Source organism: Balaenoptera acutorostrata, chromosome X, assembly GCF_949987535.1.
Source record: "Balaenoptera acutorostrata chromosome X, mBalAcu1.1, whole genome shotgun sequence".
Lineage (NCBI taxonomy): Eukaryota > Metazoa > Chordata > Mammalia > Artiodactyla > Balaenopteridae > Balaenoptera > Balaenoptera acutorostrata.
The window spans coordinates 61,516,222-61,531,336 of record NC_080085.1 but is presented as its reverse complement, the minus strand read 5'-3'; the positions used below and the strand labels follow the sequence as shown (position 1 = coordinate 61,531,336).

At 53.4% G+C, this 15,115-nt stretch overlaps 3 protein-coding genes across 4 annotated transcripts; 2 read left to right on the top strand and 1 right to left on the bottom strand.

Annotated features, from left to right (window-relative positions):
• The first annotated feature begins 1,147 nt into the window (after positions 1 to 1,147).
• On the top strand, positions 1,148 to 4,708 carry IL2RG (interleukin 2 receptor subunit gamma). Of its 2 annotated transcripts, none has more exons than XM_007183608.2 (8): positions 1,148 to 1,295; positions 1,490 to 1,643; positions 1,857 to 2,044; positions 2,242 to 2,381; positions 2,788 to 2,950; positions 3,510 to 3,624; positions 3,875 to 3,944; positions 4,286 to 4,708. In XM_007183608.2, exons 1-8 carry the CDS (start codon positions 1,157 to 1,159, stop codon positions 4,460 to 4,462), a joined length of 1,146 nt encoding a protein of 381 aa, XP_007183670.2. In that variant the 5' UTR covers positions 1,148 to 1,156; the 3' UTR covers positions 4,463 to 4,708. The 2 variants fall into 2 exon arrangements, with proteins under 2 accessions (XP_007183670.2, XP_028022654.2); XM_028166853.2 differs by having other exon boundaries at positions 1,248 to 1,299.
• Positions 4,709 to 5,352: 644 nt separating this feature from the next.
• On the top strand, positions 5,353 to 7,212 carry CXHXorf65 (chromosome X CXorf65 homolog). Its single transcript, XM_057537628.1, has 6 exons — positions 5,353 to 5,377; positions 5,497 to 5,583; positions 5,786 to 5,920; positions 6,255 to 6,323; positions 6,782 to 6,888; positions 7,111 to 7,212. Exons 1-6 carry the CDS (start codon positions 5,353 to 5,355, stop codon positions 7,210 to 7,212), a joined length of 525 nt encoding a protein of 174 aa, XP_057393611.1.
• Positions 7,213 to 7,700: 488 nt separating this feature from the next.
• FOXO4 (forkhead box O4) lies at positions 7,701 to 14,804 on the bottom strand. The gene is made up of 3 exons (XM_007183606.2): positions 13,911 to 14,804; positions 9,446 to 10,511; positions 7,701 to 9,123 (listed from the first exon to the last, which is right to left on the bottom strand). Exons 1-3 carry the CDS (start codon positions 14,373 to 14,375, stop codon positions 9,116 to 9,118), a joined length of 1,539 nt encoding a protein of 512 aa, XP_007183668.2. The 5' UTR covers positions 14,376 to 14,804; the 3' UTR covers positions 7,701 to 9,115.
• Positions 14,805 to 15,115: the final 311 nt, after the last annotated feature.

Below are 15,115 nucleotides of genomic sequence, written 5' to 3'. Positions count from 1 at the left end.
TGATTGGGGAGAGGAAGACATATTGGAGGAGGTAACATTTGCGCTAACCCTGAGGAATTTAAACCCACGGAAAATTAGGGTGGGTTAGAACATAAGCACAGTGCCTGGCACATATTAAGGGCTCAATAAATGTTTACTAAATAAACTATTTATGTAAATAGTGTCTCTAATCAGCTCTGCGTTTGGGGGAAGATACATCTGGCAACAGAATGAAGAATGGATTAGAGAGCAGGGGGCCTTTAGAAAGGGAGGCCAGGTAGTGGGTTCTAGTACTAATCGTGACTAGAGGGAATGAAAGGCTGATTTAGCACCGTGGCTCTGGTCATGGAAAGGAGGACACGACTGGGAGAAACACAACAGAAGTAGAGCTGATAGGATTCTCAGGGTGAGAGAGACGGAGGAATCGAAGATGACTTTGAGGTTTGAAGTCTGGGTGACTGAGAGGGCGATGATACCATTAACCGAGATACAGAACACAGGAAGAGAAGCAGATTCAGGGGAAGATGAGGAGTTTGAAGCCAGTATTGTTGTTCCTTCATTTCCAGAATCTACTTCTAAGTCAGACCTCCTCACCAGTCACAATGGGGACCCAGCTCTCACAACAGCTAAGGGTGGCTATTCTGGTTTGGATAAGGTCAGAGGAAAGATAGCTATAGATGCGCCCATGGGAGCCAAGACTGCAATTTCCATCCAGCCAAGACAGTAGAGCTTTGATAGCGGTTTCAGGGTGACTGAGCCAAGGAAGGAGCATAGCATAGGATGGAGGGAGGTTCAGACCCTCCACTATATGGGATAAAATAATTTAGATGACAAGGTGGCCGGGAGCGGTGGTGGTGATGAACAGATCCTTCCCAGGATCTAGGTAGTCTGAGGCTTCTTGGGTCTGTGACAATATTGGATACCCAGCTTTAGTCTCTACTTAACACCACATTACAGTGGTGGTGTTACTTCTACAGATTAGATTAACACCTAATCTCCCAGAGGATTTAGCCTGTGTCATAGCACACATTCACCACACCCTCCGTAAAGCCCTGGCTTCTAAGGTTCTTTCCACCGGAAGTTATGACAGAAGGAAATGTGTGGGTGGGGAGGGGTAGTGGGTAAGGGGCCCAGGTTCCTGACACAGTCTACACCCAGGGAACGAAGAGTAAGCGCCATGTTGAAGCCGCCATTGCCACTCAGATCCCTCTTATTCCTGCAGCTGCCTCTGCTGGGGGTGGGGCTGAACCCAAATGTCCTCACGCCCAATGGGAACGAAGACATCACAGCTGGTGGGAAACCTGGGACTGGAGGAGGTTGGTGAGAAGGGAAGCTGTGGGAAGGGGTCCTACTGAATTCTGGAACCTGCCACTGGACATTGGAAGGATGCAGGCAGAGTTTTAAGAGTACCATGGGGAGGGCAAGGGGAAGGGTTCCCTGCCTCACGCTGCTTCTTCTGACCATCGTGTTTTCTCTTCCCCTCCCCCACTTCATTTTCTCCCCAACCTAGACTTCTTCCTGACCTCTACACCCCCTGGGACCCTCAATGTTTCCACTCTGCCCCTCCCAAAGGTTCAGTGTTTTGTGTTCAATGTCGAGTACATGAATTGCACCTGGAACAGCAGCTTTGAGCCCCAGCCCACCAACCTGACTCTGCATTATGGGTAAGAGAAGGGGAGAGGGGATCGTACGGGGGAGGAAGAGGAGGTGGGCTAGATGTGAGAGACTGCGTGGGGACCAAGAGAGTATCCCAGGCTCACCACTATTTTCTCATGGGGTAAGTCATAAGTCAGTTCAGAGGAGCTGAGGCTGGGCTGTGGAAATCTGGAGTACCCAAGTTTACCTCACTGTTCTTCTTCCTTGAAATCTTTCTCTAGGTACAAGAACTTTAATGATGATGATAAACTCCAGGAGTGTGGCCACTATCTGTTCTCTGAAGGGATCACTTCTGGCTGTTGGTTTGGAAAAAAGGAGATCCATCTCTACCAAACATTTGTTGTCCAGCTCCAGGACCCATGGGAACACAGGAGGCAGCCCGAACAGTTGCTAAAACTGCAGGATCTGGGTAATTTGGAAAGGAGGGTCAAAGGATATTGTGGGGTATTGGAGTATATAAACTAGTGTTCTTTCACCATAAGGGTACTTGGGCAGAAAAGAGGCGAGGAATAGAATGGGGAAGGGAGGAGGGCTCAGGCGCACTACCTTCAGGATCCTGACTTGTCTAGGCCAGGGGAATGACCACACACGCACACCTATCTCCAGTGATCCCCTGGGCTCCGGAGAATCTGACACTTCGCAACCTGAGTGAATTCCAGCTAGAACTGAGCTGGAGCAACAGACACTTGGACCATTGTTTGGAGCACCTGGTGCAGTACCGGAGTGACCGGGACCACAGCTGGACTGTGAGTGAGTGGGGATAGCAGCTCAGGCTGAGCAAGTGGGAATGAAGGATTCAATCAGCCAATAGGAAGGCCTGAGCCCCAGCTCCCCTTCTGTGCCTCCCAGTTCCCCTGCCCACCTTCCACCCTCCTCTGACTCCTTTCCCTCTCATCACCAGTGAGTTTTCCTTAAGGTTTCCCTACCCATGCTCTTCCCAAAACCAGAAAGGCAAGTAAACAAAAGCAAGCCTTTAAGGAGGCATTAAATTCTAGGCAGTGAAGGGAGCAGTGTGGCTTGAATAGTCAAGAGAGGAGGGAGAAACTGGGAAGAACCAGAAGATGACCTGGGGGGTGGGGGTGGGGGGCAGCAGTTTCCGTTCTCCCTTCTTTTATAGACACCCATCTTTCCCTCACCCTCTTTCTCCTCAAGGAACAAGCCGTGGACCACAGACATAGCTTCTCTCTGCCTAGCGTGGATGCACAGAAATTCTACACGTTCCGTGTTCGAAGCCGCTATAACCCACTCTGTGGAAGCGCTCAGCATTGGAGTGACTGGAGCTGCCCCGTCCACTGGGGCAGCAATACTTCAAAGGGTAAAATGGGCCTAATGCATCACCCCGACCCATGAGCCCAGGAACCTTTCTAGCACCACTGTCTTTTGCCCTACCTCCCTACCCCTAAGCCCCCAAACTTGGTGGCTCATCTCCCCTCACTGTTCAACTCCAACCCCCAGGAAGCAGGATTTTTCTGTGTAGGGTTGGATCAGTGTGTTGTTACAGTAGGGGGGTGGATTGGGAAGGAGGCTGAGGGGGTCCTCAAAGGGGATATAGAATGTATAAAATTTCCCTGCAGCATTCCCAGAAAGCCTGCATGGTAAAGATGGCTTTGGAATCAGGCAAATCTAGGGTTTACACCTGCCTCTGCCACTTCCTACCTCTTTGACCTTGGGCACATCACTCACCTCTTTGATTCTGTTTCCTCATCTGTAAAATGGAGATAATAATTGCTCCCCGCCCCGCTCAGGAGTTATGAGGATTAACTATACAGACAGCGTTTAGCACAGTGTCTGGCACCAAGTTGGGGCTCTAAATGTTGGCACGTAGTAGGGGCACTACAAGTGTTCGGTCTCTTTTCCTTTCCTCTTTTCGATAGAGAATCCTGAGAGTCCCGAGACTCCTTCGTTGTTTGCATGGAAAGCTGTGCTGATCCCCCTTGGCTCCATGGCATTTATCGTGAGCCTCATCTGTTTGTACTGCTGGCTGGAACGGTGAGAATTCGGAATCCCAGAAAAATGAGGTGGGGGTGGTTGGGAATAGGGGAAGAGGGTTATTACCAGGTCTCCAGGAGTAGAGGGCGGGACAGTAAGGAATGAGGGATCACCCAAGTGGGCATGGTGATGGAAGGAAGATGCAGGCACAGACAACACAGAATCACTACATTCCATGTGGGAGAACTGGGAGAAGGGTAATACAAGAGCGTAACCGATGTACTCCTGCTCCCTCTTTCTCCACACTCAGGACGATGCCCCGAATTCCTACCCTCAAGAACCTCGAGGATCTGGTTACTGAATACCACGGGAACTTTTCGGTGAGAACATTGTCATAGGCAGACTGCAGTCTGTCAATGGCCAACTGCCTGCCAGCTAGACAGACAGGGCATGGGGGGCAGAGGGGAGGGGAGGGGGGCCTGCAGTAACAGGATGTGGCCGACCAGTTGGGGGATGGGCTAGACGCAGAGAGACACCCAGAAGAACTGATCCTAGATTGGTTGAGGCAGATGGAAACAGTGGTATTGAGGGCCCAGGAGTGTGTGTGTCCCTTCTGTAATCACAGTGGTTGCAGATCTTGGGAGAGTTCCCCTGGCACAGAGCCTGGGTCTTTTACTTCCTGCTCCTAATTGAGCCCTGACCTGGAGATATCTGTCTTTAGGCCTGGAGTGGTGTGTCTAAGGGACTGGCGGAAAGTCTGCAGCCAGACTACAGTGAACGGCTCTGCCACGTCAGTGAGATCCCCCCAAAAGGAGGGGAAGGGCCTGGGGGCTCCCCCTGCAGCCAGCATAGCCCCTACTGGGCTCCTCCATGTTACACCCTGAAACCTGAGCCCTGACACCCTGACAGAACCCCAGGGCCCTGTAGCCCTAAATTGTACTAACTTGCCCTCGTCCAACCAACCTGGGTCCAGTGCTCACCTCGCCCCCCTGTGGCTGATTTTGAATTTTGTGCCCCCTATAACTGCCTTCTCATTCAATATCTCCTACTTGAGAATTTCCCCTTTGCCCTGTCCATGTTTCTCATCTCCCCCAGCCCAGCCCTTCCTCCTCACAGCATTGCTTCTGCTGTCCCTCCCTCCCTCCCCCTTTCCATCTACCCTTCAACTGTTCCAAAAACGAATGAGAAATAAAAGTTCTGTTGATAATCATCAAGGAAGTCTGCTGTTGCGGAGGGGGAGGGAGCAAGGGAAACGTGGGGTGCAATGCGGGTGGGAGGCATGGTGCCGAGGGGAGGAAAGGGGCGCGGTGGACTCATGCCGCGGAGGCAGCGGCACTACAGACTCACTGGAAAAGAGTGCTGTTCCAGAAATGGACTTTTCTCTAGGTGCCCTACACTCCTTCTAGGGGCCAGTTTAGAGTTAGATTTACCATGCTGCCCCCATTTTCTTTTGTTGTTGTTGTTGCCCCCATTTTAACAAATCTTTTATAGGCCCCACCTAGGTTCTTCTCCCCTTAGCCTTACCTCACCTTCTGTCACACATACCACTTCTGACCTCATAATCCCTCAGCTGCAGCCTCAGGCCCCACCCCTAGGGATGCTGCTTATCCACAACTGCCCATAGCTCTCTCCTGTTTGCCCAGTCTGGACCTCCTCAGCCAATTTAATCCATCTTCCTCTCCAGTCCCCTGATCTTATGGGCCCACTTGGCCCCCCAAGGCCTCTAGAACACCCTCCTTCTGCCATGACTTATTAAGACTCTCTGAAGAGTGAGAAGATCTTCAGAGCATGTTCATCTTTATCAAACATGGAGGTGAGGGGTATCACAGAGCTGGAGTCTATGTGTAGGGTTGGGGATGTTGGAGGGCAGTGGAGATCACAGAGATGGTATAACTGAGGAAGGACCACATGCCCCGTGCCATCTCTTCTCAGATAATCAGCAGTTTCTGGCCAATACTAATTGTTCTGTCCTCCTGTTGCTGCATTATGTCCGTCATGAAGTGGGGTTGCCTGATACAGGTGAGGAGTGTGGGGAGGGGACTCATGGCCAAGGGTCAGAAGTAGCAGGGTCATCTCTAGCCCTCAGGTCCTCCTGCTGGCAAGAAGAGAGCTCCTTGAATCCCGACAGCTTCCTCCAACACGTTCTGAATAGGATCACTGGCCTCTTTTGCTCCCTCTCTCCCTCCTTAGCTGCCCCAATTACCCTTTGGTCTCCCTCCAGACACCATCGATTTGTGTGATGCAATGGGGACAATGCAGTTGTTTTTCCTGATGAAGGCCCTTGGAGACTATGCCAACAAATTCCTTACAGCTCGAAACACCTACTATGTTTGTAGGGTGGAGCATGTGGCACCAGGTAGCGGCTTGGGAGCATTCCCCAGAGATAGAGCAAGGCCCCAAAGATGGACCGTGAACCTGGTCCTTCAAATAGGGCCCCCTCAACCAGATCCAAATTGACCGTCTCTAGTCAGCCTAAGAAAGGGCACTGCCTCTATGACATTGGTTAGGTTAGCACATTCTATGCACCGCTCCCCACCTCCCCTGACCTGACCTAGGGATGGACCAGAGGGGAGAAAATAAGGTACACCAGCTCAAGGTAGTGTTGAGTGTTAGGGTCCTGAAATCTTGGGCTTTGGAAGGGTGGAGGCTGGGTGACGGGGGCTGGGGATTGTGCACTGCTGTGTTCACAGGAACTGGACTTAAGAATGCCTACAGAGCTTTTGTGCCCCTCCTTAAGAACCCAGAACCCAAGATAATTGGTAAGGAGCATGATGGAGGAAGGAGGAACATGGAGGGTACTGTATAACGGTGGATGATGGAGAATATAGGGTGGGGCTGGTGTAGTCCATCAGGTAGGATCACAAGATCCTAGGAAAAGGGGAATAGGGTCTAGGGCCACTTCAGAAGGGATGTTTAGCTCAAACCAGGTGCAGTGTGCGTGTGTCACTCATCCCTCCTCGCTGTTTCTCAGCCATCTCCTCAGTACATCTCCCTATCCCCACCACATCATTCCCATCTTTCCCTTCACCTTTTGCTCTTGGAGTCTTGGTGTCCCGATTGCCACTGAAAAGAGCAAAGCTTAGGCACCTTCAGGTCACTCCTCAGCCTAGCTTTAGGCCCGGTTACTCCAAGTGATCATTTGAATGATGGGAGGGACAGGATGGGAAGGGAAGGTCTCCAGTCCTCAGAGGTGAGGGCACCTTTTCCTGATTCCTAGATGCCTTGCATACACAATGTGACCTCCTGCAGAGGGGTCAAATTGAACTGTTTAGAAGCCAAGAAGCCAAGAAAGTCGCTCCAATTGAATCGTCAGTGAAACTCCCAGTAAGACTTCCCAAACATGGTCTGTCCCAGCAACCTCCTTTCCCCACCAAGTGTACCGAAGGCTCCTCCACCCTGGCCCTCTGGGATGAATTTCCTTTCCAAATCCAACATCCATGCCCAAGACCTGCCTCTCACCTCTTTTGTCCTGCCTTTGGCCCTAGTTTGTAGAAAGCTTCCCTGCAGGGGCCTCTTTCTCTACTTACCGACCCTTTCTTTTTCCAGTCCAAATCATCAAGACGCTCAGATGAAGTGGGGACCACTCGCAGTGGTCCACTCTTTAAGACCAGAGGGAACATTATCCGTAGTAGGGATAAACATCGCTAACAAAATAAAGTGACCAAGTGAGAGCAGCAATACTAGGTATGAAATTACTGGCATTTAATGTGAGGTTCCTTTTTTCAAGAAAGACTTCTTCTCCCAATATCTGCACCAAGGCTTAAGTCTGCGCCAGGCATTGTGGAGGCTCTCAGGGTGGGTAGGGGCAGCAGGAGCCGGCGGGGGCAAGCACATGGGTGGGGGTGAGGAAAGACAGCGAAGTCTAGCACAATGAGCCTTTGAGGGACAGAGTGGGGGGTGGGGTCTTCTCCAACCAGACAACCTCCCCCTGGGAGGCCTATCACAGCCTGCCTACTCCTGCTGGGGTTAGGTGACGGATGGGGATGGGCATCTTCCCCCCCCCACCCCCGCCACACTCCACCAAGTCCCCGTCTGAAATTCCCCCACCCCCCACCAGTCTGCCTCTGGGCAGTCCCTACCTCCCCCTCCGCTATCCGCGTGGAACAGCGAGGCAGCAGAAACCAGAGCTGGTTATAGGCATTTATTGAATTTATTCATTTATTGATTTGACACACTTCCCCACTCCAATCTAGCACATGATACAATCTGGGTAGGCCAGGCGCTGACACAGGAAATGATGGGAACCCACAGCAGGGGCGGGGGAGGGGACAATGCAAAGGGGACTGGGGGAGGGGCTGCTTTGGGGGCTAGAGTGGAGAAGGAGCCCCAGATGGCCTTTCCTAGCAGGTGCTAGTAAACCTGATCCACATTCCCCTCCATCCCTGCACATTTCCCAGACCCTCAGCCAAGCTCCCCAGCTCCCCTTTCCCTGTTCCGCCCCTCCCCCTGCCTGCTACTGCACACACTTCCACATAACCCCTGCAGTCAGGCAAGGGGAAGAAGGGCAGGGACAGCTGTCTGGGGCCTTGAACAGGGAGGTCTCTGTGCCTAACTTTACCACCCTAAATCCTTCCCTCCTTCTCTTCACCCCCCTCCCACCCCCTTCCCAGGCCACAAACTCATTCCTGGCCCTCAACGCACTCTCCCACCATAGCACGAACCCACAGGGGGTCACACGAGAGTGTGACTGTGCCCCAACACCACACACTCCCAGGCACAAGGTGACAGAGTGAGGGGACCTGGCTTAGGGAAACTCCAAGCTAGTTCTGTGCAGGCCGTGTTTTACACCTGGTCCTCATGGGACCTCTTCCCCTTGCCCCCTGCTCTCTGCTGACCTGGGGTTCTCTCCCCTACTTCCCCCATGTTTCCCGGAGTAATGTCTGTAGTGTTTGCATCAGGTCACTATGAGAAAGCCTTCAGAAAGAAAAAAGCATTCTCCCCATCACTAGCACCTTGCCACTGTTAAAAATCTCTATATTTGTGTTTATATTTCTTTAAAAGTTTATAAAAAGCCTTTCTGTTATCTGTAGCCTTCCAAGGGTGATTTGGCCTGGTGAGCCACTCCAGGCTTCAGACCTTGACCCGTCCAGCTCCCCATTACCACCCCCCGCAATCCCACACCACTGGCCCAAGGGGCCACTGCATAAAAATCCCAGGCTCAACCCAGCCTGGACCAGCTCAGATAAGACTCTACAAAATATCCTGCTCCCAAAGGCAGGGGTAAGGCCACTGGTGACTTCACATTTCCAACAGTACTGCCCGCCCCTGCTACAAAACCTATGGGGTGGGAATGGGGGGGGCCCGAGGATGGCTCCTGAGAGGGGGGCCTTACCCCCTAATTGGCACAGTGAGAATAAACCCTCTCCCTTTCCCCCTCCCCTTTCCCTCCCCACCCCCAGCTTTATAATTTCCTCAACACCCAGGTGAGCAGACCCTACCCTAGGTCTAAAGCAGGGTCCCAAATTCCCAGGGAGGGGTCAAGGGTAAAGAGTGGATATGGGCACGCCTGGCTCCGTCTCTGAAGCAGGGAATAAAGCTGCCAGCCAATGGCTCAGGGATCTGTGGGAAGAGAAAATGGAGGACAACGTAAGAGGCTCATCTGGGGCATGACAACTTTCCACCATCAAGATCCACACCAAGGAAAACAGAGACGGCCCCTTCCCCACCTCTCCCATCCTACCTTGTAGGGGTGAGCACTGCTGAGGGGCCTGGAGGTCCCATGTGGAAACTATGCCACTCTAACATGACATCCTCCCTCCAGTTCCCCGGCACCTCCAGCTACCCCTTGTTCTACCTGTCCTTTGCTCAATCACAGGACTAGCTGGACACCTAGGAGGAGGTATGGGTTGTGAGATGCTACCGTGATTCGGAGGTGCCGTACCTGGCTCAAAGTTGAAGTCCAGTCCTTCGCCCCCATCCATGAGGTCACTGATGATGTTATCCATGTCACACTCCAGATTCTCCATGTACATATCAAGATCGAGATCCTGAGGCATTCGGTCTTGGCTTGGAGCTTCAGTAGGAGGTGTGAGCACAGGAGCCCCCAGGGGCTTGGGGACAGGAGCACCCGCCATGACTGGAGGCGGTGCTGGTGCTATCATCGGAAGGGTGGGAACCAGACCGCTGGGGCCTGGAGCCTCTAGGGGCTTAGGACACAGGCCACCCCCTGTGCCTAGCTTACTGGAGGAAGGTATCCCCCCCAGCAACAGAAGTGTCGGAGCCTGGGACAGAATGGGATCTACCTGGGTCATGAGGACATCAGCAGGAGGTGGTGGCGTATCAGAGGTGAGCAGGGCCTCCAGGGACTGGGAGCTTGAGAAGCACCCTTCTCCCGCTGACAGGGGCCCCTCTGCTGGGCTGAAGAGGGAGGTGCTGTAGGTGTGTAAAGGGCCTGAAACCCCAGGATGCTGCAAAGAAAAGCCAGAGAGGCTGCTCCGAGACAGCAGGGAATGGGGAGATGTGAGATTGAGCCCATCTAACAGCTCCAGATCTTCTTTTAGGGTGGAAGGGACACCCCCAGCATAGCTGCTGGCCGAGGCTGGCATTTCCTCTTCCGCCAGCACCTCAGACTCTGGCCTCCGGGGAGAGGGCCGGGTGCTGACAGTGCTAGCATTCGAACTGCTTCGTGGACGGAAGGTGCTCCACACGTCAGCTTCCTCGCGGTTTCGAGAGCAAGGGCTGCCTGACCACTTGGCAAAGTGGCCAACAGGGCTCCTCGGAGTGGCACCTTCGGGCGGAGCTGGCAGCACAGCTGGTTTCTTCTTGGGGGCCTTGCTGCGGCCCCGGAGCAGCTTGCTGCTGCTATCCATGGAGGCTGCCCGGCGGCGGGGCGCCTTGCCACTCTTGCCACCCTCTGGATTCAGCATCCACCAAGAGCTCTTGCCGGTAGCCTCGTTGTGAACCTTGATGAACTTGCTGTGCAGGGACAGGTTGTGGCGGATCGAGTTCTGGAGGGGGCAGAGGCAACAGGAAAGGGAGGTCAGTGGCCGGCAGTGCAGTCTAAAAGGACGCTGGGATGCAGCGGGGGCATTCCTGGAGACGCAAAGCTAGTCAAATCCAGGGGGGAAAAGAGGCAAAGGTATGGGTGGGGGGTGGGGGATGGTGGCAGGGGATGAGACCACACACAGTTCCCACCCGAGCAATGAGCTACTCAGAGGGCACTGTGCCCCCCTCCCCGCCGCCCCCCCCAAAGAGCTCACAGCACTCTACCCCTCCCAAGTCTCTGGTGGCTGTCTGGGGCTTGTGGGCGTTGGGAAGACGCACTCCTGGTTCAGCAAGAACTAGGCTCAAGTGGGAAAGAGCATTCCACAGCTCCACCCCTTTCCTTGAGTGCAGGCTTGGGTGGAATTTACAGGACAGTGGCGCAACAGCAGCCCAGGACAGACCCACCCTGTGCTGAGCGGGTCCTCTGAACTGGCTGAGGGGCTGGAACCTCAGCAAGGCTGGTGCTCCACTCTGCACAGGGCATTTGGGCCCCGGCTCTCTATAGGATTGGCAGATTCCTTTTTTCTGATTTCTCCCAATTCCTGGACACACACCCTCAAGTACATTCAGGCCAGGCTTCTCCCTGTGCCTCAAATACACCAGGCCCATTCCTCCCTCCCTCCTTGTCCCGGGAAGGATCTCCCCTCTCTAAATTCTACTAGCTCGTTGAGATCAAGCTGAAGTCCTCTCTCTTTTCTAAAGTGGTTGCTTGACTTCTGCAGCCAAATTTCTTGTACAGCATTTTTCATCTGTTCCACGCAAATTTCCCCAATCTATATTATGCTGTTTATGGTTTCAAGTAATTCGTCTTATCAAGTGTAAACGCCAGGACATGTTGTCCAGGTGGGCAGACCCCAGCAGTGCCCCCCTCAGAGTGCCAATCTCCCAGTACATAATCAATATTTGTTGCCTGATTGGTGGTTGGCCCTCTGGTGACGGATGGTGAATCTCCCCTTGAGGCTCTGTCAGCTCTTGAGTGCCTTGAGTATTAGAAGCTGTGTTCTTCCTTCCTCCCTCGCTGCTGATATTCTGCTAGAGATAAGTTTTTTTCTCCAGGGGCCCAGGGAGCTGAGATTGGCAGCTTCTTGAGCCCCCAGAGCAGCTTATTTCTACTGGCTGCTCCAGGCTAGTTACACCATCATTTTGTGTCCGCCCCACCCCACCCTCCAGGAACCTCCCTTCTCTTTCCTACCTCCTTTTCCCCACTTCTCCTCAGGAATTTGTGCATAGGATCTCCAACCTTAGGGGCATTTGACCTCCCACATGAAGCTCTTTAGTGTTTAGAAACTTGGGAGGAGCCCAGAAGGCCTTGGAGCAACTAGCAGGCTGAGGCTATGGACAGTCAGAAATCACTTCATGTGTTTCAGACTAGATAAGGAGACCCTTTGCCTGGGGAAAGATGCTTAAGCAGCCTCTGGCTCCAGGGCTCTTTAGAAGTCGTTGTCTCCCTGGGACCCTGTAGTAATGGCATTCCAACTACTCTGGCTGCGTTATAATGTTTTTGGTTCCTTCAAGGAATCACACTTGTCCATCCAGCCTGGGCTCTTAGTAACTGAGAACCACAGTGACTTTTGGCACTGTGATTTCCCCCTCACCCCCTGCCTTTCCATCCTCTAACTCTGGGTCTACTGAGAAGGCTCATTCCTTTCCCTACTACTCAGTACCCACGAATGCCAGTTGTTCATCCCCTCTTCTTTAGGCCTTGGAACTAGTACATTGTACAGCCTCCTACCTGGAGAGGTCGGCTCCCTAGAAGCCTATGGTTCTAACCTGTTGGAAGGGGGGCAACTGCTAATTGCTCCCCCAGCCACCTAAATTAAGCCTTCTTGTTCTAGGTGAGTGCCGCCCCCTGGTGGAGTGGTAGTAACCTTGGCACAGCACCAGGGAAGCCAGCTCAGGCTTGAGGTCTCCCCCTTGGAGTGGGGTGGGGGTGGGGAGTGGGAGGTGAGAGCCTTGGAGGCCCCAGATTTGGCCTGATTTGGTTTTGCCATCATTCCATGGCAGCATGGATTAGCAGAAAGAGCATATGATTTATAGTTAGACCTGAGTTCAAGTCCTCATTCTATCGATTTTGGCGAGTTTCCTAACCTTTCTGTACCTTAGTTTCCTAATATGTAAAATGTGGAATCTCAGAATTGCTGTGAAGATAAATGAAATTAAAATTTTTAATTACTTTGTAAACTAAAAAACCCCATACAAGTGTAAATTCTAAGGAGGGACTACACTACCACAGCATAACTAACAACTCATGGTTATTTCTTCTACCCTGGAAAATGAACCTAAGGGAAAAGAAAAACAGCTGTGTAGGCTGGGTCCAAGGAGGGGAGCTCTGTATGAGCTGAGACTGTGGCGTGGCAGTCTACCCAGAAATAGTGCCAAGGGTCTCAGTCAGCTGTCCTGCTTTCTGTTCTGCCCAACCCCTAGGGATACTGCGGATCCGATCCCTTGATCTCTTATACCTAGGAGAAGACCCTCCTCTGCTCACTCAACCCTCTGTATTTCCTTGCATGTTGATCTCACCACCTATAGGGGCACAAGGCGTCAACAGGAGTTAAAGCTCCCAAATCTTGGGATTAGAGTCCCATATTTCCCAGGACAAGCTTTCAGAGCATCTAGCGAGATCTTTCCTCGCAGTTTCCTCATGGAAGGCCAAGGGAACTCCCAACCTTGTGCTCTGAAGTCAGAGCCCTATCTATTTTTTCCATGAATATTCCTCAACAGTAAATGAAAACTTCCCCCCACAACTTGGATAGCCCCTTACTAAGGAGAGTTTCTTGGCATTATACAGGGTAAACCAAGGCAGCCCCCCCTTTTTTCTTAGTGCATAAGATCTGCTACCTTACCACAGGGATATCACTCTTTTTACCTTTCGCCACTTCACTCCATCTTCTTGGGTAGCAGAGTCCTAGAACAGTACTTCTACCCTGAGGTATTGGGAGGCAAGCAGGGAATCCAAGTGATCCCACAGGAATGGGAGAAAAGGTGTTGGGGTGGGAGGTGGGGGAGGAGGGAAGGCTAGGTTCCTGTGGGGAATCCACACAGTTCCTGCTGTACATAGGATAAAGACTTCTCTGTGGGGATAAGTGTTTGGGGCAGCCCAAGCCAAAGTGCTGGGAGTGTTGAGCAGTGAGCAGAGAATTCAATTTTCTCCAGGGCAAGGACAGTGTCTTATTCATCTGTGATCCTCCAGCATCAAGCACCCAGCGGCATATACTATGTCTTAAGTAAATGTTTGTCTAAATGACGACGGAAGGTGGACCTCTGGGCTAGGGGTGTAAAAGGGGCCCCAGAGTAGAGGTAAGGAGACTGGGGGGACCAGGAGCAGACGGGTATTGGGACGGAGGTAAGGGGGTCATAGTTACCTTCCATCCCGCTGAGCTGTTGCTGTCACCCTTGTCCTTGAAGTAGGGCACTGTGCGGACCATCCACTCATAGATCTGGGCGAGTGTCAGTCGCTTCTCGGGGGCGCTTTCAATGGCCTGGCTGATGAGTTCTGCATATGACTGATTTCCCCAGGCATTCCGGCGGGAGCCTCCCTTCCGAGGACCTGTTACGGCCCCCAGGATCCCAGGCTGGGGGCCCCCTGCCGGGTCAGGGAGCCGGGAGGGCAACAGGGTCGGCTGGGAGCGCCCCTCCGAGCGCCCCTCCGTGTGTACCTTCTCTCCCAGACCTGACTCCACCTCGGCCGGCTCGGACGGCTCGGGTGCGAGCTCTGGTCGGGGAAGGGGCCAGGTGCAGGAGCGGGGACGGCTCTGGGGTTCGAAGTCGGGATCGAGGTCTACGAGCGCGGCAGCCTCTCTGGCTGAATTCTCATTCACTGGATCCATACGTGGAGTTGGACCTCCGCCGCTCAGCGTTCAGAGGAGCCTGCCACAGTCCCTCGCGATGCCTCCCCCCAGGGGGGAAGCACCGAGGGCCAGGAGGCACATTCCTGCCAGTCCTCAGAAAGTCTCGAACTTCCCCCTCGCCCCTGGACGCTAGCCCCTAAGCTGTCCCTTGCACACAGTTAGTTCTCTGATCCTCTCCTCCACTACAGTCTGCAGCCTTGGAGCTCTTTCCGAGACACCACCTGTAACCTTCGCCTAGCGAAGGCACTTTTTCCCCAACCTCTCACTCAGCTTCCTGCTGTTTTAAACCTGAGGCACCGTATCCCCTCACAAATCGCGCTCCCATCACCGAACGTCTCTTTAGCCGCAGTTCCCTCCCCCTTTTAAGTTGCTGCCCCCCGGACACTCCTCCCGAATTTCCTCCACCCGGATCACTGCCCTCCCCCACGCCCCGCTCCCCCGCGTCACTCGCCCCTCCCCTGACTCCCCCTCCTCCCGCCTCTTCCCTCCCCCCAGCTCTTACTCGGGTCCACGTCCCCGCGGCCCCAGCCTCTGGAATTCCCGCACCAATCCCCCTATCAAACCCCCCCACCCCCCGCCCCCCGGGGTTCCCTTTTGTTTTGCTCCAAGCTGCGGCCCCCGCCTGACGTCTCTGTTTACCACTCGCCGGGGCAGCCATCTGCGCACGCGCCTGGAGAGCGGGTTGGGAAACAGAGTTCTCTAGTCGTGCCAGCCTGGTC

Excerpts from the sequence above, each read along its gene's own strand:
- IL2RG (XM_007183608.2), top strand. The coding sequence starts at position 1,157 with ATGTTGAAGCCGCCATTGCCACTCAGATCCCTCTTATTCCTGCAGCTG. Across the intron at positions 1,644-1,856 it reads AACCTGACTCTGCATTATGG|GTACAAGAACTTTAATGATG; the intron begins GTAAGAGAAGGG and ends ATCTTTCTCTAG. Across the intron at positions 2,382-2,787 it reads ACCGGGACCACAGCTGGACT|GAACAAGCCGTGGACCACAG; the intron begins GTGAGTGAGTGG and ends TTTCTCCTCAAG.
- CXHXorf65 (XM_057537628.1), top strand. The coding sequence starts at position 5,353 with ATGTTCATCTTTATCAAACATGGAG. Across the intron at positions 5,378-5,496 it reads CATCTTTATCAAACATGGAG|ATAATCAGCAGTTTCTGGCC; the intron begins GTGAGGGGTATC and ends ATCTCTTCTCAG. Across the intron at positions 6,889-7,110 it reads AATCGTCAGTGAAACTCCCA|TCCAAATCATCAAGACGCTC; the intron begins GTAAGACTTCCC and ends TTCTTTTTCCAG.
- FOXO4 (XM_007183606.2), bottom strand. The coding sequence starts at position 14,375 with ATGGATCCAGTGAATGAGAATTCAGCCAGAGAGGCTGCCGCGCTCGTA. Across the intron at positions 10,512-13,910 it reads ACAGCTCAGCGGGATGGAAG|AACTCGATCCGCCACAACCT; the intron begins GTAACTATGACC and ends TGCCCCCTCCAG.